Source organism: Carettochelys insculpta, chromosome 4 (genome assembly GCF_033958435.1).
Source record: "Carettochelys insculpta isolate YL-2023 chromosome 4, ASM3395843v1, whole genome shotgun sequence".
Taxonomy (NCBI): Eukaryota; Metazoa; Chordata; order Testudines; family Carettochelyidae; genus Carettochelys; species Carettochelys insculpta.
The window spans coordinates 114,831,787-114,854,643 of record NC_134140.1 but is presented as its reverse complement, the minus strand read 5'-3'; the positions used below and the strand labels follow the sequence as shown (position 1 = coordinate 114,854,643).

At 41.2% G+C, this 22,857-nt stretch overlaps 1 protein-coding gene across 4 annotated transcripts in view; it reads left to right on the top strand.

The window, feature by feature from the left end:
* The window catches only part of RAP1GDS1 (Rap1 GTPase-GDP dissociation stimulator 1), a 173,598-nt gene that overhangs the window by 37,847 nt on the left and 112,894 nt on the right, over positions 1 to 22,857 (top strand). For 3 of the 4 annotated variants that reach the window (XM_074993570.1, XM_074993568.1, XM_074993571.1), the window contains exon 2: positions 16,365 to 16,475. In XM_074993570.1, the coding sequence (XP_074849671.1) occupies positions 16,365 to 16,475 (111 nt within the window). The remainder of the gene's footprint in view (positions 1 to 16,364; positions 16,476 to 22,857) is intronic. The other variant, XM_074993569.1, reaches the window with a different exon arrangement.

The window sequence follows — 22,857 nt, the reverse complement described above, 5'->3', positions numbered from 1 at the left end:
AAGCCGTTTCCAGAAGCAAGATGGCGTGAGACTGAGTAAACGAGGTGAGCTGTGTAACTCGGTGCCTCATTTGCATTTTCAATCCTGCTCATTTGCATTCCACTTCCTAAGCAGAATGCAGTGTAGATGTAGCCCATGAGTCTTAAAATACGCAAAGTGGATTTTTTTTTTTTTTTTTTTTTTTTAAATTTCATCCTGTTGACCTCAGACCAATGCTGCAATTTGTCCTAGTTGTTTTGAATTCTCATACTAACCTCCACAGTGCTTGCACTCCTTCTCAGCTTGGTGTCATCTGCAGATTTCGTCAGCACACGTTCTACTTCGCTAGCCATGTCATTAACAAAAATTTTGACTTGTAAGTAGTTGACCCACCTAGGACCGTGTTAGACACTATCCATGCAATTTGACAGTGAACTGCCTTGGTTGAGTATGATATGTCAGCCTATTGTGCACTCACCTTACAGTAACTTAAATCATAGTTCTCTAGTTTCCTTACAATATCATGTGAAACTGTGTCAAAAGCTTACTAAAATCAAGATATATCCTCTACTGTTTTCTCCACCTACTCTGCCAGTAACCCTCTCACAGAAGGGCCATGTCTACACTAGCCCCAAACTTCGAAATGGCCACGCAAATGGCCATTTCGAAGTTTACTAATGAAGCGCTGAAATGCATATTCAGCGCTTCATTAGCATGCGGGCGGCCACGGCACTTCAAAATTGACGCGCCTCGCTGCTGCGTGTCTTGTCCCGACAGGGCTCCTTTTCGAAAGGACCCCGCCTACTTCGAAGTCCCCTTATTCCCATGAGCTGATGGGAATAAGGGGACTTCGAAGTAGGCGGGGTCCTTTCAGAAAGGAGTCCCAGCGGGACGAGCCGCACGGCAGCGAGGTGCATCAATTTCGAAGTGCTGCGGCCGCCCGCATGCTAATGAAACACTGAATACGCATTTCAGCGCTTCATTAGTAAACTTCGAAATGGCCATTTGCATGGCCATTTCGAAGTTTGGGGCTAGTGTAGACGTAGCCAAGGAAATGAAGGTAGTTTAACCTGTTTTGTTGTTGAATCCATTACCGTACTACCACCTAGGTTCTTACAAATTAATAATCCTAGTTTTCATGTAAAAATAAAAGCAAGTTTCTAGCTCTCATATTTTCAGAGAAGGGTTTGAAAGCATAACCAGAGTACACTCAAAAAGGCTACAATCCAGAAGGAAGTGAAATTAATCTAGAATTTAGTATTTTGAAATCCCAATTTTTGGAGTCCTTGTCCCAACTCTGCTTTTTGAATGCTTGGACTTGGTACTACTACTACAGTGGATTTTTACTGCTGGCTGTGGGTGGAAAATCAAGAGCTAGAGACAAATGGAGGTTCAGGCCTCAGTATTAACCTCCCACAGATTCCCTCATTAAGGAATTTTCCAGTAGTTTCTTTGTAACAAGTCTCCTCCCCTAGCTTTTCGTGCAGAGGTGGTTATTGGACTCAAAACACTACATAGGAAGAAAAGAATCTTACATTAGATAATTAAAAAAACACCTCTAGTTTGACCTTATTATGCAGAATGCAGTTCAAATCTAACTTTTCTTATGTTCTGGTGCTGCTTTATAAGCAGCATCTTGACATTATTTGGACAGGACTTCAAAAAACTACAGGGAATGAACTTGGTGCTCCTTTAAATTCAATTGAAGTTAAGCCACACAAGAAAGACATTCAGACAAAGGTCAGGCACTTGTTTGGTATGGAATTTGGAGTCAAATTCAAGAGATTTTATATCCTATATATATATATATACTTTATATATTATATATAGTTTTGGGGGAATCACCTTTATTTGGATACCTTACCTTTTTCAGAATAGTAACAGAGAGGAAGCCGTGCTAGTCTATACACTATCAAAACAAAAAGCAGTCAAGTAGCACTTTAAAGACTAGCAAAATAGTTTATTAGGTGAGCTTTCGTGGGACAGGCCCACTTCTTCAGACCATAGCCAGACCAGAACAGACTCAGTATTTAAGGCACAGAGAACCAAAAACAGTAAGCAAGGAGAACAAATCAGAAAAAGATAATCAAGGTGAGCAAATCAGAGAGTGGAGGGGTGGGGGGGGGGGGATGTCAAGAATTAGATTAAGCCAAGTATGCAGACGAGCCCCTATAGTGACTCAGAAAGTTCCCGTCCCGGTTTAAACCATGTGTTAAATTTGGCACATTAACACATGGCTTAAACCAGGACGGGAGCTTTGAGTCACTATAGGGGCTCGTCTGCATACTTGGCTTAATCTAATTCTTGACCTTCCACTTTCTGATTTGCTCACCTTGATTATCTTTTTCTGATTTGTCCTCCTTGCTTACTGTTTTTGGTTCTCTGTGCCTTAAATATTGAGTCTGTTCTGGTCTGGATATGGTCTGAAGAAGTGGGTCTGTCCCACGAAAGCTCACCTAATAAACTATTTTGTTAGTCTTTAAAGTGCTACTTGACTGCTTTTTGGGTTTTTTTTTTTTTTTTTGGCAGAATAGTGTTTTCATAGGAATTGGCTCCACCTGTGTGACATTTGTAAAGATTTGTTTCAAACTATACAAGTAAATATTTTATTTAATCATAGAATCTAGTTTTGACTTGTATTACTAAAACAACACTCATGGGCCACCATTTTCACTCAGTTTTCAGTTGTGTTGTGTATCAAGTTAATAAACAAAATAGAACATAAATATTGATGTCTTGCAGTCACCTCCATTTGTTTCTATAGTAACAGAGAGAAAGCTGTGCTAGTCTATATACTATCAAAACAAAAAAAGCAGTCAAGTAGCACTTTAAAGACTAACAAAATAATTTATTAGGTGGTGAGCTTTTGTGGGACAGACCCACTTCTTCAGACCATAGCCATATCAGAACAGACTCAATATTTAAGGCACAGAGAACCAAAAACGTAATTAAGGTTGACAAATCAGAAAAAAATGATCAAGGTGAGCAAATCGGGGGGCGGGGGGAGAGTCAAGAATTAGATTAAGCCAAGTATGCAAAAGAGCCCCTGTAATGACCCAGAAAATTCACATCTCAAGTCAAACCATGTGTTAATGTGTCAAATTTGAATATAAAAGAGAATTCAGAAGCCTCTCTTTGCAGACTGTTGTGAAAATTCCTCTTCATTAAAATGCAAACTTTTAAGTCATTAACAGAATGGCCCCCTCCATTAAAATGTTGACTGATCCGTTTGTGAATCAGCAGTGTTCTTATGTCTGTTTTGTGCCCATTAAATTCTTTGTCTGAGAGAATTTGAAGTCTGTCCAATATACAAAGTATCTGGGCATTGTTGGCACAGGGTGTCATATATGATGTTAGTTGAGGAACATGAGCATGTGCCCGTGATTCTGTGAATAACCTGGTTAGGTCCAGTGATGGTATCTCCAGAATAAATATGTGGACAAAGCTGGCAATGGACTTGGTTGCAAGAAAAAGTTCCAGGACTGGTGCTTCTGCAGTATAGAGTGTGATTGTGGGTGAGAATCCTCATAAGGTTGGGAAGTTGTCTGTAGGAGAGAACAGGCCTGTCACCTAGGGCCTTCTGGAGTGTGGCATCCCGATTAAGGATAGGTTGTAGGTCTTTAATAATGCTTTGCTGTAGTTTGAGTTGGGGGCTGTAGGTAATGACCAGTGGTGGTGTGTTCTTGGCTTTTTGGGCCTATGTTGGAGTAGCTGGTCTCTGGGTATTTGTGTGGCCCTGTTGATTTGTTTTTTTGTTTTTTTTTATTTCTCCTGGTGGGTAATTCAGGTTTACGAATATTTGGTAAAGATTTTGTAGTTTTCGGTCTCTGTCAGTAGGATCAGAGCAAATGCGATTGTACCTAAGAGCTTGACTGTAATCAATGGATCTAGTTATGTGTGCAGATGGAAGCTAGAAGGGTGTAGGTAAGTATAGCAATCAGTGGGTTTCCAGTAGAGCACGGTACCAATCAGGCCATCCTTGATTTGTACTGTAGTGTCCAGGAAATGTCTCTCTCATGTGGAGTAATCGAGGCATAAGTTGATGGTGGGGTGCAGGTTGTTGAAGTCTCTGTGGAATTCTTCTAGAGTCTCTATACCATGGGTCCAAATCATAAAGATGTCATCAATGTTTATGCTTCACACTGGGGCTCAGTTTAGGCTCAACCAAGTTTTAAAAAAAAAAAAAATTTGTCCTAGAGCAAACATTCACAAAAACATATTTGAGTCTGTTCTGGTCTGGCTATGGTCTGAAGAAGTGGGTCTGTCCCACGAAAGCTCACCTAATAAATTATTTTGCTGGTCTTTAAAGTGCTACTTGACTGCTTTTTGTTTTGATATTCACAAAAATGTTTGTGTAGTACTTAGATAAGCATTTGCAGCCTTGTTAGGTAACTCCAATTAATTGGCAATCAATTAATCGAAGTTACATCAGGACCAAAACACTACAGCTGTACCACAGTAGTGCACCTGGTGAAGATTATCAAAGCCAACAGGAGAGGACTCTCCTATCGGTTTAGTAGTTTTACCTCCCACAGAAGACAGTAGCTATGATGGCAGGTGAGTGCTCACTGACATAGCATTGTGTACTGGGTGGGTAAAGGTCAGATGGTGTTCAAGTTATGTTGAAGAAAGAATGTAGCATTAGTTTACACAAAGCTAGACAGAGTCCACTTTGAATGGAAGTGAAGGGGGTTCCAGAGAAGAGAAATACAAGAAATCGAAGAAAACAAATCCAGTGTAAATATTGAATGCTGTCCTAGAGGCTTTGATTCTATTCCTACCTCTGCCAAAGAGTTTGTGATGCTTTTTCAGTCACTTACACCACACTTTTCGCAGTTGGTCACTGATTGAGTGTTACTCAGTTTTCTGAGTGCCCAGCTTGGGACCCTGAAGTCTGATTTTTAGAAGTGTTGAGCATTTTTACAAGTGCTGAAGTCAGTGGGAGCTGGGCTTTGAATAAACCAGGTGTTATATAAAGCTAACCACTCTTTTTTTAAAAAAAAAAAAAAAAAAAAAAAAAAAAAAATCAGGTCAAACATTTCAGATTGAGCTACCAAAATTAGTTGAAAGTTTTATCTTAAGACTCAGCACCACAGTTCTTTATTTGTGAAATGATGATACTATCACCCCTCTTCTCCCTTCACATAGAGGTTTGTGAAAATTCACGGTTTTGGAGGAATTAAATTCTATAGTGAGCAGTGCCAGAAACACCCCATAAGCAAACTAATAATTCTGTCTTCAGTGCAAGGGCCAGGGATTAGTGACAAGTAAATAAGGCTTGGAGCCACACATTAAACAGGGAGAAAACAAAACATTCAACAGCTGCTCAATAAACAAGGACCATCCATTCCATGTACAAAGTAAGGCACATTTCTGATTGAAAAAAAATATAGAAGATATTTCATACACTTGAGGAGCAGAAAATTGATGTTGCATAGGCAGCCTTAATTCTGGCATTTCCTAACTTCTGAAGGCTTGACTTGGAAATTTTGTTATGTTCTTTTAATTTAATGTAGCTTATTGTGTGTATGTAATAGTGTCTGTGTAGCATCAGTGGGTCATATAGTAGCTATGTCCTGTTCTACACATGGATTTTATACCAACATGATGCTTTTTAGTTAAGGGTGTGCTTTTCATCAGAATTGGTAAATGGATACAACTCCTAATATGGACATAGTTATAGCAATACAACATTATCCTAAATTTGCAGGAATTAGCAATACCAACCTATGCACCTATATACTGGTACAATTAGATCTATGCTAGGGGTCTGAGCCTTGTGTTCAAAATCTGAAGATTGTATTGTTTATATTATGACTTTAAAGTCATTTGCGGCTTTCTGTTGGTCTTCTGGTTTTGTACATTAATTTGTTTTCAAGCTTCATCCTTGAAGGCTAGAAACTTATTTTAAAATGCAACAGAGAGTAAGCCGGGCTAGTCTATACAGAATCAAAACAGAAAGCAGTCAAGTAGCACTTTAAAGACTAGCAAAATAGTTTATTAGGTGAACTTTCGTGGACAGACCCACTTCTTCAGACCATATCCATATATATAACACCTGGGTTTATTCAAAGCCCATATCCATATGGTCTGAAGAAGTGGATCTGTCCCACGAAAGCTCACCTAATAAACTATTTTGCTAGTCTTTAAAGTGCTACTTGACTGCTTTTTGTTTTGATTTTAAAATGCAGTATGAGATGTTCAGCCTTTAACATGACTGTGAGCTGGATCTTTAAACGGTGCACTAAAGATCCTGAGCCCATGATAGAATTGGGGTGATTGGCAGCACTGGACGACTTTGACTGTAGCAGTTGAAACCATAGGAAGCCAGTTTGAGGGTTATCATCTTGTTCAGAGATGCTGAATAGAAAGGCCTGCAGGGGTGGAAGGGTCTCCAGCTTGAGTCAAAGATCTAGGCTGTAGCTAGGGCTGTAACCCATTTATATCCTCTGTGTCTTGAGCAGAAATAAGTAATGTCTTGCACCAGACAGATCCAACAGCATCTCAGGAGCCTACAGCAATTTATATCATGGGAGAATTCCTGCTTTTAAAAGTACAGTTTTGCCAGTATAACTGGGTATATGGTAAGAACTTCTGACCAAAACAGCTGTGTTGGTGGAGATTACACTTCATCATTGATACAGCTGTGCTGGTAGAGTTCTTAGTGTAGACATATCCTCAGACTCCAGACACATGAGAAAAGCCTTCCTTGTCTGCAGCAGACTGCTTAGCAGCTGCTTAGTAACAGAGAGAAAGCGGTGCTTGTCTATATACTATCAAAACAAGAAAGCAGTAAAGTAGCACTTTAAAGACTAGTCTTTAAAGTGCTACTTTACTGCTTTTTTGTTTTCTTAGCAGCTGGGTTATGCTAGTGCCTGCACTTGCTGAAAGAGTTAAAAGACATCTTTATTATGACAAGATGCAGTGTGAGTTTCCTGCCCAGACTGTCTGTTCACATGGGGAATTAAAAAATAATGTAAGGAACTTTCGGTGGCTGTTCAAATTTCTGGAGATGTGTTCTGAAATGGAAATATACATACATATGGAGATACATAACTCAGAGCTGGAAGGGACCTTGGGAGGTCATCGAGTCTGGTCCCCTGCCCTCTTGACAGGATGAAGCACCATCCCTGACAGACTTTTTTTTTCAAATCTATTTGCCCCAAGCCCCTAAATGGCCTCCTCAAGGATTGAGTTTACAACCCAGAGTTTAGCAAGCCAGTGCTCAAACCACTGAGCTATCCCTCTTCTCTCCACCCCCCCGCCCCCAATAAAAGCATTATCGCTGACAGATTTCCCAATAGATTAAAAAAGGAAGGTCCCTGTGAAATCTACAGGGGCTCATAATTTCAAGAGCTCCTGTTTTTGAAAGAAGGTTACAGAAGTTCTGACATTCAAGTGCTTTCTGCAGAGGACAAGGGGAAAAAAGGGATGTTTGACCTTAATAAGAAATTATTGATATTTTTAAAAAGCACTGTAGGCTAAAAAGTCTCAGAATTGTCTTAACAAGGTATTAGAGATCGTCACATTTAACTAAAGACAAAGGGGATAATGTATTCCCCATCCATTCAGCAGTTGAATCCTTCTTATCTGAAAAGTTGATTAGTTCTTTTAGAGTTTATTCTTCTCCATGTATCTTGAATAAATCATAGAAACTGCCAGCAAGGCTGTTTCCTTAGGGGGCATTTCTTCTGCAGTGGATGAAGTTGTGATTTCATGGAGAGGGAAAAAAAAATCTTCCCTACCCGCTGAAGACAACATTATTCCCAATGGGCAATTAAAAAGCCTTTTCATCTATCAGATGCCCCAATTAGTAATTTTCTGTTTATGCACTCTGGTCCTTCAGGGCTAGATTAGTATGGCTCAGTCAACATCAGGCAGCTAAAATAAATAAATAAAAATAAAAATAGTGTACTAGATCAATACATGAAATTTGATTTTATTTATTGGCAACTTGACAGCCATCTTTTAACTCACTACTACAGGCTGTACCTCCCTTGTCTGGCAAGAGACTTTGCTGAACCAGGGTTTCTGCCCCCAGTCAGGCCTGTGCTCCTGGGGCTGCTGTGGCTCAAGCCTCCCGACTCTGGGACTCCAGCCCCACCCCAGGATCCTCGAGGATGCCATGGGGCTCCAGTCCCTGCCTCCCTCCTCTGGCCCTATGGGGAGACATGGGGGCGGAACTCGCAGGACAGGCCAGGTGCTCTGTCTCCTGGCCCCACTGCTGCAGGGCAAGGGGGAAACTCCAGTGTTCTCCCACACTTCCATGGGGCGGTCCTGCACCAGCCCCAGCACAGTACTCTCTTGTCCTGGCTGCACCATGGATGTTGGAACATCTGAAATTTCACTGTTAAAGTATGCCAGATGCTGATCAACTCCAAAACCCTGTTATGCCCTGTTTTTTTCTGGTTTACTTTTTTTTTTTCCTAACCATTTCACATAGGGAACTTTTCTCCTTTGTGAAAATGGCCTTTTGACATTGAGTCCTGACAGTTGTAGTTCCTTCCTCATTCCCATTCTATCTGTAGTGCATGTTGAAGGGCAGAGGGCTAGGGGAAAGGGTGGATATTCAAATTCCTTCATTTTAGACTGGATGACTTTTTACAGGTAGTCAGAGGATTGTATCCCATATTTTAGACACTTTTACATTGAACAAATAGTTTCTTTGTAGTAATCTAATCTAATTGTGATTTGTTATTTAAATGATACCTATCATTGTGGTACTGGGCGTGTACAGTAGAAAGCACTTTAGTTGCCTGCTGCAAGATAGCCACGTGCGTGTGTGCGTGCACACGTCTCTAAAATAAGGCCATATCATGTGCTCTGATGCTTCTTGCAGCACCCGGGTCTGAGAGTCACTTTTTTGCTACCTGCCTGTGGGGTGAGCTGGGTGTTATCCTATGCCAGGTTGGTATTAGCTCCCAGACGCAACCAGCCTGTGAGCCTATCTAACTCTCCTCTGAGCTATAACAGCTCCACCTTTGTCTAGCATAGTAGTCCACCAGTCCTTCCAGCCCTTGTTCGCTAGATACCTAGAGAAATTCCACATCCTCTATTCCCAACAGAAAAGTGCACTCCTGTTTGGCAGTGCTATCTTAGCCCACCTAGTACTTCGTTCAATGTCTGTATTAAAAAAAAAAAAAAAAAAAAAGGACATTTACTTAAGAAAAAAGGGTGCAAATTGTTGTGTAAAGTCAATTTTTTGCATGTAAAAATAAAATCATGAGAGATGAAATGGGTCATATGCTTGCTAAGAGTTTCCTTTCTTATCCAGTTGAGGAAATTCTCACCCCAAAATTCAGTCTTGTAGCAGATGTTGCCCTCAAGGAGCCAGGACCCTGTCTTTCAGGAATCATCTCTGCTCATAAAGGTGCCCACCGTGAATGGGTGAAGAGTCTCTCCAATCTATGACACATTGAATTGGTTTTATGTTTTAATTCACAGGACAGCTGGGGACAGCCCTGTCTATCATTCCTTTTCACTGCCATGTGGTTTTGATGTTTATAGTTTTATTGTTGATTATTCTGGGTTGTTGCAACAATGAACAAATGAGAAATTAATCCACTAGCTAGGGAGAAGTGACCACTGTCTCTTTTGAATGGGCCATTATGGAGTGGCACAATTTTCTGGTAACTCATTGTCACTGCAAGACTAGAAGGCCTAATTGTCAATATATTTATTCCTTAAAATTTTACTTGTGCGCACACCAATGATTGTTGTTATGAGGCTCAATAAATTACAAGCTTTCATTAGAGACCTCACGTGCTAGCCATTATGGATAGATACCATGAAAAGGGTGAATTTGCTGAGGAGGCAGTCCATCCCACCATCCAGGTTATTAATGAGGATGTTGAACAAAACGGGTCCCAGGACTAACCCCTGGAGTACTTTATCTGACTAGACATTGAAGTGTTGATCACTACCCATTGAGCCTGGCAATCTAGCCAGCTTTCTATTCACTTGATAGTTCCTTCAAGTCATACTTTAACTTTCTGGCAAGAATACTGTGGGACATCATATAAAAAGCTTTGCTAAAACCAAGGTATATCAGCCCCTAACCCCATGTTCACAGAGGCAGTTATCTCAGTGAAGAGAAGACAATTAGGTTGGTCAAGAGTGACTTGCCCTTGGTGAAACCATGTTCAGCGTTCCTGATCCTTCCTCTCGTCCAGTGGCCAGGTGCCTTACCCGGGCTGGGAAGCCACAATAGACAACAGGGGGACTTACAGTGGCCAGACACATGGGTGGGAAGTCGGAACCACAAAGCTAGCAAGTGACAGTTGGGCAGGGCCAGGAAACCACAGCTGGAAAGCTAGCAGTTGGGACCAGGGAGTAGGATCTGGGAACCAGAAGCCATCTGCCTGCAGCTGGGCCAAGGGAACGGGAACTTGGGAAGCCTGCAATCCCAGCCTGGGGCCAGAAGTGGAAGCCAGAGACCAGGGCCAGGGAGCCACAGGTAGTGTTGGGGAAGTGGCTGGGGGCTGGCGGTGAGAGGGGAGCCAGGGGGTATTGATCTCCTCTGTTTGCAGGACCGCTCAGCTCTAGAGGGTGCTGGACCTTTAGTGGCCAGTGCAGGAAGGATAAAAATGTCCCTCAAAGCACTTGGGTGTGGGGGACATTTCACTGCTTTCAGGTGTGGTTAGCATTCATTTTTTATCCTCTCCTAGGTATCTTAGAGCAGTGTTGGGCAACCTTTATCACCTTGTGGCACACTTCAACACTCATAATAATTTCACAACACACCCTGGGACTCACCAGAGCTATCGCCATTGTTGCCACCACATGTTTCTCCCACCAAGCTGTGGGGCTTGTGCACAGAGCAGCAGATGGCATACGGCACACTCAAGAGTACTGGCTCCCTCCACTTGACTCTTTCCCCCTCCCCCAACCACTTGGCTAGACTCCCCACCACTGGTATAGAAACTGGGTGCTGGGCTGGAACCCAAAGGGCCTAGCTCTGGGCCTCCCTCCGCTAGAAGCCCCGCCAGCTCCCAGCATCCTTCCATTAGCCTCCCCATCCATCCACCCACCCCCTCAGCTCCCAGCCTCCCTCCACTAGCCCTCTTCCTCCCCGTCCTGGCTCCCAGCCTCCCTCCACTAACCACTAAACTAGACTCCTACTGCCACTTCCTCTGGTGTGTGGAATAGAACCCAGGAGTCCTAGCCTGCCTCCACTCTAAACACTAGACTCCCACCACCTGTCTCCAGGGAGAGGGATAGAATCTGGGACTCCTAGCTCCCAGCCACCTGCTCTAACCACTAGGATAGGGAGGATCTTGGCTCCCAGCCCCTAACCACTAGGCTAAACTCCACCCCCCCTCCACTGGGATAGAACCCAAGTGCTGGGGTGAAACCCAGGAATCCTGGCACCTAGCCCTACCCTCTGCTCTAAACACTAGAATTTAGAGCATATTTGTATAAAGACAGGATTGTTTTTCATGGTTAATTGCATAATCATTGTTTTACTTATTGACCTCCGCAGACTCTACCAACTCCAGAGTCTTTTCCCCTTAAAAGAACTTATAGAACCAGAGCGGACTAAATATGTCAATTCTGAACAATTAAGGGGAAAAATTATGTGAAATATTTTTATAACTCTACCTAGACGGCAATATTTTTTTGCCTTCCACAGTTTTCTGCTTTCTTGACTTGCAAAGTAAGTGATGGCTGACATTTATTTATTAGCTTACATTTATACAAATTAAAAGTTGCCTAACTAATGCTCTATGTGCCCTTGACGCAAACTACAAAATCAAATACCAGATTCCCTTGCCCAACTCACAGATCTGACTGAGTTTTGTAGCTGAAGGTTCTTTGCAATGCACAGTATCCAAACCAGAATTTTGATGAGGCAGAGTTCCTCCTACTAGGTTGCTTGTGTTAGAGTCCTTGGCTACAGGGTCCTCAAGATTATTATTAGAAGAAGTCTCAGATAAACTGTTAAGGGAAAATAAGTATTTTGCAATGGATATCCTGTGAATGGATAGGATTGCAGATTGTATTTGTTCCTTCTCTCTATCAGTGATGAAAAAGGTGACTCTCCCAGCAAACTAAAGTAGATTAGTTGTTTGAAGTAAATTTTCAAGACTACATTGTGGACATTTGTATGCAATAAAGAGCAAACTATGTGCAAATCAGTAACTATTATTGGGGCACTACTGCCATGGAAAGTGGGTTATCTATCTGGCTTCATTTACAAGTTTGTGTGTAGTTCATCCTGTTTCTCGTCCCTGGGGCAAGGTGTTGGGTCTAGCTTTAAAGGATAGATTCTGATCTCAGCTGTGTGTGCACAGTTTGTTTACTTGAGACTAGTGTAACTGAAATCAAAGTCTGTCCTGGAGAGTTCTGTCAGCAGGAGGCTCTCTCAGGTGAGTGCCATCACCCTCTGCAGAATCAAAATTCTCATTTTAAATGTATTTAACCCTTAGGGAGACATAAAGATAACTTTCCAAACATGTACCAAATATAGTCAATGCAGTACTGTCTTCCTAAGTGTATGGGTAGACTACTGCAATGCCACAGTTGCTGCTCACAGCTTTTACACACTGCATCAGAGCAATGACCAGTTTTATCACTTTTTGCTGCTGATCAGCTCTTTAGATGTCTAGGCAGAAGTAAAACAAGCATCAGGTCAATTTCACTTCATTGCTGCCTAGGGAAGTTATAACCAGCAGCAGAAGTAGACAATCAAATTGATCAGTGGTAAGAAGGGCCTCCCAAAAATGAAAACTGAGGGAAAGCTTAGAGTAGCAATAATCATCATCATCATCATCATCATCAATAAAACGCCACCACAAACCAACCCTGTTTGTAACTGGTAGAAACCTGGCAGATGAGACTGTTTCTACATTCTCTACTCAGTTCCGTTGCAAGTTCTGGGGTGAGAGTGGGAGCCAGAAAGAAAGGGAGGAGACTCCCATCTTCAAGCAGCCTAGGGAGGTATAAGTGTAAAGTTTCAAATTCATCAAACCCCTTCTAGAAGAATAAACTATGAAGTCTGTGAGTGGAGTCTAGGAATAGCATCCTGGTACCAGTTTCAGCAGCTGCGTTTTTTCCTCATCTGTTCAGAAATGGGCGGCGGCAGGCTTTTAATGTAGGTGTATTCCTAGCGAGTGGGGCTCCCCGTTTTTGTATCTGTATCTAATGGGTTTAGTCCTCCCACTCTGAGTGTTCACTGATGTTTCCAAGCTGTGCCTGTCAGTATCTGAATGGGCTGTGGGTAGGTGCCTGCAGGCAGGTGGGGGAGAGACAGAGGAGAAACATTAAAAACAGAACGGCAGTAGAGACAAATTTGCCATGAGGTGGGAAGAGAAAGGGAAAGTGGACAGGGGAGGTAAAGAATACTAAGTGCAGACATAGTAAGAAGGGCCTGTCAAATGTTACTCTCAGCATGTGTCTCTTGATGAATTTCACTGGTCATTAAACGGTTTATCTAAAACAAGTTTTTTGTGGTTGTCAATGAGCCAACTGCCTCCAAGCACCTTCTTGTGGCCTGATGTCATTCTTCAGGCACCTCAGTCTCCCGCTTCTTAAACTAGCCATAAATCAAGCTATCAAATGAGTTTTTCTGGTTCAGCAATGCTTCACCTTGGCAGTTGGTTTATTACCATCTAACCATTCCCAAAATTAAAGTTTTAAGAACCACCCTCAAGTCCATAATCCCAGTCTTTTCCAATGGGGCACTCTGAGGTCTTCCCTAAATGAAGCCTTTTCCTTAAAAAAAGTGGGGCTTCCTGTGCAGTTTACTCTCTACAAAAGTAGAACAGGAGTCCTGTAGCACTTTAAAGACTAGCAAAATGATTTATTAGGTGATGAGCTTTCATGGGACAGACCCACTTCTTTAGATCAATAATGTTTCCAGTACAGAGAGAAAGCCATGATCTGTTCTGGTCTGGCTATGGTCTGAAGAAGTGGGTCTGTCCCACGAAAGCTCACCTAATAAATTTTTTTGTTAGTCTTTAAAGTGCTACTTTACTGCTTTTTTGTTTTGATTTCCAGTAAGGGCTGACAGCTATATAATACAGAGTTCCCAAAAAAATTTTAATAAAAACTGACAAATCAAGTATGTAGGACTGAAGGAGGGGAGCAAGGGCTGGGGGGAGGGATGTTAAATGTCTTGCCCGAGGTAATTACAGACATCAAAGGAAGGGAAGCAGTCCTTGTAATGCGTGAGGTAATTGCTGTCTTTGTTCATACCAAGTGTTAATGTGTCAAATTTGGGGGTTCAACACATTAACACTTGGTATGAACAAAGACAGCAATTACCTCACGCATTACAAGGACTACTTCCCTTCCTTTGATGTTCGTACTTATCTTGGGCAAGACATTTAACATCCCCTACCCTTTGCCCCCCTCCTTCAGTTCTATGTACTTGATTTGTCAGTTTTTATTACAATTTTCTGGGGACATCTGTACTATATAGCTATCAATCTGTACTGGAAATGTTATCGATCTGAAGAAGTGGATCTGTCCCATGAAAGCTCATCACCTAATAATTTTGTTAGTCTTTAAAGGGCTGCCTGACTGCTGTTTTGGCTTGTTAGAATACAGACTAACAGAGCTACCTCTCTTACTTCTCTACAAAAGGGTCCCATTCTTTCTACCTACTTAAGTATCCCCCTTGTAGAGCAGCAGAGAGGTACAAAATAGGAGAATCAGCTCCTCCATCCCTAGCTGGTTCTATTAATATAACCCCCCAGACCATAACCCAGTTGCTTAGGCACAGCTAATTGGATAAGCCTGGCTAGTCTAAGCATCTGTATTTTACAGGCCACCTCATTGCACACCTTTCTGCCTTGAAACTTAGTTCACCCCGAGGCAGGTACTACAGTTTTTATTTCTTCTATTGCCCATTGCTCCAGGTTGAAACGCCCACATCCGGCATTCTTCGTCTGGCAACATCTGGCAGGATGACGGATCTTGCAGGACGAGGGAGTCCTGAGGCTGGGAGGAGAAGGACAGGGCATCCACAGACAGACAATTGTCAGGAGCCCAGAGCAGGTGGCCACAGCTGGTCTAGCAGAAAATGGAGGGCAGCAGCAGCCAGGGAGCCAGGGCCCTGGAGCTGCAGCAAAAGACTCTCACCCCAGGCTGGGAGCAGTGGCTAGGGCTGCCCAGGCAGAAAGCTGTGGCCCAGAAAAGCTGCCGCCGGGGCTAGATGGAAAATCCCAGTCTGCGAAGCAGTGGTTCGCAGAGCTCATCCCTGGGCCTGGAAAGCTGTGGCAGGAGCCAGGCAGTAACCCACAGAGCCTACGGGGTAGTCAGAGAGTGGAGCCCAGGAGCAGGGACTTGAGGCCAGCAGGAGAGCAGAAATGACCTCCCTTCGTCCAGCAAAATCCTAGGCCTCGGACTGCACAGGTCCCAAGGGTGCTGTACCAGGGAAGTTGCAAGTGTAGTCTGTTTTTTCAGTGGGCATACCTGGGGTGTACAGGGCAAAGCTTCTGTACAGCACTGTACCTCAAGGTTTGGGTCAGGGCTGTAATGTCACTCACTGGAGAAGTACACAGTTTTTAGTATTACCTATTTTGAGTAAGTATCTCTGATTGCTGATTGAGTTGGCATGGAAACTGAATTACCACTCATGTCTTTAAAAGGTTAGTCCATTCAGGCTGATGTTAGTCATCAGCTGGCAAAGAAACTGCAGCTGTTAACACTTATTTCTTGCCTCTGAATAAACAGAATACTTGAGACGCTAGCATGGGTGCTTCAATCACTTCTATGAAAATAAATGTTCCTCCACAGAAAGCACTGCGTGTTTCAGGGGGAAGTGGTGTTTAATAATATGACACATACTGTAGAACTTTGTTTCCAGAAGTTTCCTTGTGAATCAGTTGAATGCAAATAGTCACAGTTTGTGTAATCAACATAGAGTGCTTGATCCTGTCCTTATTTAAAAAGAATCAGGTCTTGTGTCTGCATAACCAAGATGGAACCCTCTGGTGCATGCAGAAAAATCAACAGCTAGGTAGAAAATGGTATTTGCTTATTTCCTTTCCCCCCCTCCCCCCTGTGAATGAAAACATTCAAAGGGAGTTCACTTTCATTGTTTTCTTTTTCTAAATAGCGAAATGGAAGCAGACATATGGCTGCTGATTTTCCAAACCTGCTGAATTGAGGGAGTACCAAAGTTTAAAAAAGTTGGTCAGTGACATTTTACAAATGTTACATCTCATTGTCAGACAGAATGGGAAAGGTATATTTAAATTTTAAAAAGTTAGATTTTTATCCCAAGCCTTTGACTCCAGGAGTTTCTAAATCCTCAGCATGCAGACACAGCTTCCTTCTTTGTTGAAACAGGAGTCCTTTACAGTAAGGACTTGTGTTTTAAGCATATTAGCTATCAGTTTGACGAGAGTGCTGATTTCTCTCTCTTTCATTTAACCAAGCAGATAATCTACGTGATGCCTTGAAGAAGCTGAAGATAACGGCCATAGACAGCACAGCAGATAGCTTGGAAGGATGTTTGGATTGTCTGCTTCAAGCTTTGGCTCAAAACAGTAAGTTTTATTGTCCTTTAAAATTTTGTGTCATGTGATCAGATCATCAAATGATGAGTAGCAATGTGAAGTAATGCAAATTATACAATCAGCAGAACTTCTGGATTGACTGTTTTATTAAAAAAAAAAAAAAAAAAGTCCTGTGTAAGTTGTCTGAGAATCAGGTAATGACAGATAAAGAGAATTCACAACAGGCATAGCCCAGAGCCAGTCCTGGGCATGTGCAGTAAACTACTTTTCCAGTTGAGGTCTACATTCAGAAAGCAAAAGATCAAGGTATTGCTCTCAGATCAAAACCTTATACTGCCACTCAGTTTGGTGTTATGGCCCAACCTTCTGGTCAGGTTCTTAGTAGTCTCTGCCTCTTTCAGGATAATGGAGGAGTTTGAAGCCCTGTATTGCTAGTGGCAGCTAGGTACCATTAATGTTCTTGGTTTTAGAGCCTTCTCCAAAGCCCTTGGCTGGAGTGGCTCGGGTGGGAGGCAGAGAAGAGACAGACCTAACCCTGTCCATTTCACATGGTTGTTTGGAAGTGCCCAAACCAACTCTGTCCCATGTTGCACCCTGGGCTACTTCCTATTTCCCCTCTGCTGTGAGCCTCCCAAGCTGCTTGTCCTACTTCTCCCCTATTGAAGTGCTGGCTTGAGGCAGCTTCTGAGTTTGCTAGACGAATATTCTTTTCCCTCTGAGATCTCTGCTTCCCTGCTTAATTACCTGAAGCACAAAACAAAGCCACAGAAATGTAGCAAAGTGCTACCTCTGTTACCTGATGCACAGTTATTCGGTGAGTTAACTACTCACACGGATGAAACTGAGCTGCGTCTTTCCCCCCAGGTGGAGCCCGTCAGTGGTAGGCTGGACCCCAGACCTTTTCAGAGGGCCAGCTATTTTCAGACAGTTGCTTAAAGAGTCTGTAGTTCAGTCACGTTTTTGTCACTAAAAACAAATGTTCTAGTATCTTACATAGTATCCCCCTGTCTTTCCATTGTTTGTCTGGCTTTTTTTAACCTGATACTGTATGTGGTGTCTCCTTTCCTGTGTCTTTGTCAATGTCTGCTTGCCTTCAAATATATTTTCTGTCTCCGTCCCTCCAATTTTCTCTTATTTCTTTCCCATGTAGTCTTTAGTTTTCTCAGATCTTATTTAGTTGCTTGTCTCCATCTTTTATACTTACTTAGGCATTGCCTACACTTAACAAAATGCAGCAGTGAAGCTGCACCAATTTCTCTGCCCTGCTATAACATTTCAGTGAAGAAGCTATATATGCTAACAAAAGAGTGTCTCACATTTAACCCATCTTCCAAGGCAGCAGTAGCAATGTCCTAGCAGCATAAGTTTGTGTATACGAGGAGTTGGGTTGGTGAAACTATCATGTGGGATATGGATTTTTGGTGTTGTAGACCAAGCCTTGTACATGGTGGCACTGCTCCCAAACACATGCTCACATCCACACAATCCACCCCTTTTACCTGATTTTCCCTCTTCTTTCTAGAATAGTCAGTCACCTGTGGCCATTAAGAGGTTCTTCTGTGCTCAGGCTAATTAGTGCCAATTTTAGCTATTTTTTCCAGGGGACCATCAAACACCCAACAACCTTCACATCATATCTGTCAGTCCTGTGCAGGATTTGAACCAGCCACTTGGAGACGAAAGTCACTGTAGTTAATTTCTGATTCATCCAACTCCCTGAGTATAGGTTGAATATTTCTGTGGCCATACCACCCTGAACAGGCCCATCTTGTCTGATCTGGGTAGGTTTAAGATTACACTACTAGAAGGAAGAGTAATGTTTTCCTTTTCAAAACATTTAAAATCACACTTAATGAAATACAAAAAGAGTAAAGTGTCCCGTACAGGTTTCCTGATATATTACTGATAAACACTAATTATAGGGATTCTTCAAATTAGCAAAACCCTGCTTCAAAGACTAAGTGAAGTATAAAGCTGCCCATCCTAATAAATGAAAAGGTTTCAGTATAAGATAATAATTACTCTGAGCCTTCAATTTGTGTAATTAATTTTCTAACTTATCAGTTCCTTTGGGGTACTGTCAAGTTCCATTAACTTAGAAATTAAATTGAGAATTATAGGTTTCTGACACAAAGATTAATGCTCCCAACCACAAAGAGGTTTGAAAATGGGGCTGGGTTTTCATAGAAAACTATACAATGCCTGTCATGCACCCCTACTCCCAAAACAATTTCCTTATCAAGAAATTCTTTTTTCAAGGCAGCAACTGATTGGGATTGTACTGGAGTGGATGCTAACATGGAGGGGGGGGGGCGGCAAATCCATATCCAGAAGAGGCAGAGGTCATGGGCCTGATTCCCCATTACCTTAAATTATGTGTATTCATTTATAGTGGTGCAAAGTGGGTGTAAAATGCTGCCACTCCTTTAGTAGCACTTTATACCCATTTTATGGATGCCTTTGCTCAGCGAGTATGTCTCATCTCCCTGCCAGCTCATTATCTCCTGTCCCCTTATTATGCCATCTGTACCCAAAAAAATCTTTGAGGAACTCTTGCACTTGCTTCATCTCTAGGCTGCTTCTAGGGAAGAGCACAAGGGAATGCATCTCATAGAGACAGAAGGGAAATGCTAAAAATATTGTTCAATAAAATGTGAACAAGCAAAAAGTACTGAATTAAACAAGGTGGGCGAGGCAGTATCTTTGATGGGACTAATTTCTGCTAGTAAAAGGGGGGCTCTGTGTTTCTCTCTCTCAGCAACACAAGTTGGTCTGATGAAAGTTACTGCGTCACCTACCTTGTCTCTCCAGTATTCTGGCACTAACGCTGCATACAATAATGGCAGACCTGACAGGAGTGCCAGTGCATTGTGTGCTTAGTGCTTTAGAGAGCTGGTTGTGTGCCTGTGCCCCACACACAAATAGGTAAATACAATCTCAAGTGTTAACCTGTTTGTGGGGAAGAGGAGAAAGTCTTGGAAATTATTAAGGGTATATTAATGCTTCAGGATAAGGAAGTAGAAATGAACAAAAGGAGTACTACATTGAGCTAAAACAACTAGGCAGTGTCTCTTTAAACACCAGAACTTGGATAACAAAATTGGGAATGAAATAATGGCAAACTTTGTGTACCGTTTAAGTAGTAAGTTAATTGGTTCACTAATGAATCTCTCAGGCACAGCAGAAGTAACATTTTACCTTAATAGATAATAACCAGTATGCATGAGTAGCCTCACACAAGGTCGCAGATCAAACAAGAGAGCATGGGCTACTACTAAGGGGCAAGAAGAGGAAAGTTCCATGCTCTTCACCATGCAGAATTGAAGCAGATTCAAGTCAAACATCTCAGCTGAGAGCTAAAAATGTGATTCTCTATTTTGTGAAGCCAAGGTTTTGCTACCACATCTTCATTTTAGGTTATTTTGTTGTTCTCTAAATATTGGCTTAGAGTTTAAAATTATTCCAGGTCCTTACCCTAAGTGGGAAGTGTAGCTGGAGAACTAGTGAGATGTTCTGCAACAATATATTATGCTGAAATAGCTCTCAGATTTGTCACATTTGAAAGCCGTAGACTTGAAACTATGTCATGATTGAAGTTAGATTAATTCCTCAATTCAGTAGTTGTATAATACATAGGAGCCTTTATCAGGCTTTTTATACATAAAAATTAAACTGTTGTTATAGTTCAATAATACTGTGTGGCATGGAAAGCAATCATTTAAAAGTTGTTGGGTGCTGAATAATTTTGAAGTTTACTAAAAATATTTTGAAAATGGGAGAACTCTTAATTGTTCCTTGTTCTGCAAATTGAAAAGGTGTGACTCCCATTAATTTGGTCCCAGAATTTCTTCTGTGAATTTCTCCTTAGGGAAAACATGAGTATAGCCAAGCAAAATGATTGGTTCTTTAATAAGAAAATAGCCACTGTTAATCAAAGAAAACATCAAGGTGCAGCACAAATGATACACTGTAGCAATTTATTCTGTATACCTACCTCTCTGTGGAGAACTTTTAGTACAGATTATACTTATGAGGCTGGATTGCCTCAGGGGCCTTTTTTCTTTTGTAAGGAAAGACCAAAGTTCATATAGTTTTGACAGAATTCAAGTTAATATGATTTTGATATAAGCTCCATATTCAAGATTTTTATTTTTATCTATCTAAATTTTCATAGTTGTAGAAAAATTATGACATGGTTAGCTAATAGTGGGGAGTCAGACAATTACGTAAGGACAACAGACAGATTGAAAAAATTACAAATTTAGAATTTAAAACAAAATTGTAGTCTGTACGTGTCAGAATATAAAACATAAGCATCCTCCAATCAAGCTCTAATAAATTCTTAAGCAGCATTTTTCCTTTCTTTATCTATCTGTAAATGTTGCTTATGTTAAATAAAAATTGTTTTCATGGGTTGTGTGTGAACTGTGAAACTGATCTTTACCAATGTTTATGGTTAAATCTAATGCTTCCAAACCATATTATTTCTGAAATTTATTTTGAGCCCAGTTTAGTATCTCAGTTACTTAAGCTGTTTATCATTTGGCAAAAGAATTTGTTAAAGGGCAGATGGCTCCTGTTGGTTATTAATAATTAAGCAGTTCATAAATGGGCAAAGTAAGCAATATTAATTAAATCCTATGAAACAGAAAAAAATTAAGTAGAAGAAGCCATCTAAGGAGTTTAAGCCAGGCAATTACAAATATTAAGAATCTTAAATCCAATTAAATTCTACTACTTTGCTCTTTACCATTGTTTATCCCTGTCTCCTTTTCAAGACTACATGGTCTATACATTGTAGTGATTAACAGGAAAAAATGTTGGCATCTTAAAAAACAGCATTTTCGTATCCCACTAAAATCATTGCTAGAGTTTTCATCGAAATCTTGGCAGTGTCTTAGTTTTAACTTCTCTCAGCAATCCATCTTGAAGTCCTGGGGTTGTTTTCTTTGGCTGGTTTCTAATCTGCTGTGTTTTTCTTATCTGCCTGTGGCAGTCTGATTGTAAAGTTTGACAGGATAAGTTGATGAGTGCTTACTGTTAAGCAGAGTAGCAGAGTGTGTGTGAGTGGGAGGAATGCTCACTTCTGCAGTTTTCCATATTCCTCTCTTAACTATTTCCATTAAAGTATCAGAAAGCACACCTATTTCCAACTTCTTCAGATTCACATTGGCTTTGTGCCTTCATGGGTTGTCCGTATGCATATGAAGTTAATGTATACGTGCGTTAGAGCTGTAATCATTTTATTGACAGATATATTTCCTTTGTCTTTGAAATGGGAGATTTTCAAGAATATATTTAGAGTTTCATCTCCTTATTTATCCACTTTGAGATATTCCTTTAGTTTGATTAGAATTCAACAGGAAACGAAATTTAATTTTTAAAAGCCCAAACACTTCTTTTCTTTATCAAAAATTTTAAGTCTCAGAAATAATATCTCTTGAAGAGTCTTTAGAGCTTAAGTATTTATTAAATAAATTGTTGGTTCTTTAAAACAAACAAAAAATTTTAGAGGGGTGATTTTTCATGTCTGAGTTGAGAAAGCGAGTAGCATGAGTACTGCTTGTAATTAATTCTCCCTTAATCTAAGCTATTCTATAGTTAATGGCTTCTTACGTCAGTAATTATTTTAACAAGATTATTAGATTCCAAGCTGGTACATAAAGCATTTTGCCATTTACATAGCAGTGATATTAGGAAATTACGTACATTAGACATGTTAGTTAAAATGTTTACAAATGTGCAAATTTAAATGCTTTGGCATTTCAACATTGTAAGAAATAAACAACGGTTCAGAAAATATTTCCACATGCATAGGTTTTCCCTAGAGGTCTTTCTGAGTGAAAGAGTAAATTAATTTTAAAAGGGATATTTCTAAAGTTCATTGTTTTGGATTTACTTAAAAATTTTTCTTCGAAAGATGACAAAGGTCACTTTGCATCAAGACATTGATAACACAGCCCTACATTCCAGTTTGCAATCAAGTCTTGTCCTAAATTTTTAATTTACTGGTTTTCATGAGTAAGGATTAAGTTTGTACTAAACTGACACTTTATATAAACAAAAACAACAAAGTCCTGTGGCACCTTACAGACTAACAGATATTTTACAGTATTAGCTTTCATGGGCAAAGACCCGCTTCATCAGATATAAACAAAGGTGTTTTAGTTTACATAAGATATTCTTCTTCTTCGAGTGTCCCCGTGGGTGCTCCACGTTAGGTGTTGGGCTTGCCCCGGCGCCGCAGGTCGGATCTTCCAAGCAGTTTCTGCCAGACCGCGCATGCGCTGGTGCGCGCCGCTCCCTTGCACGCTTCTGGCCACGTGCGCAATCCGGTCCCCGCCAGTTCCTCTTTAACTGCCATTGGCTGCAGATGGAATCCGCTCAGGCTACGGCCAGAGTTAGCGTATTT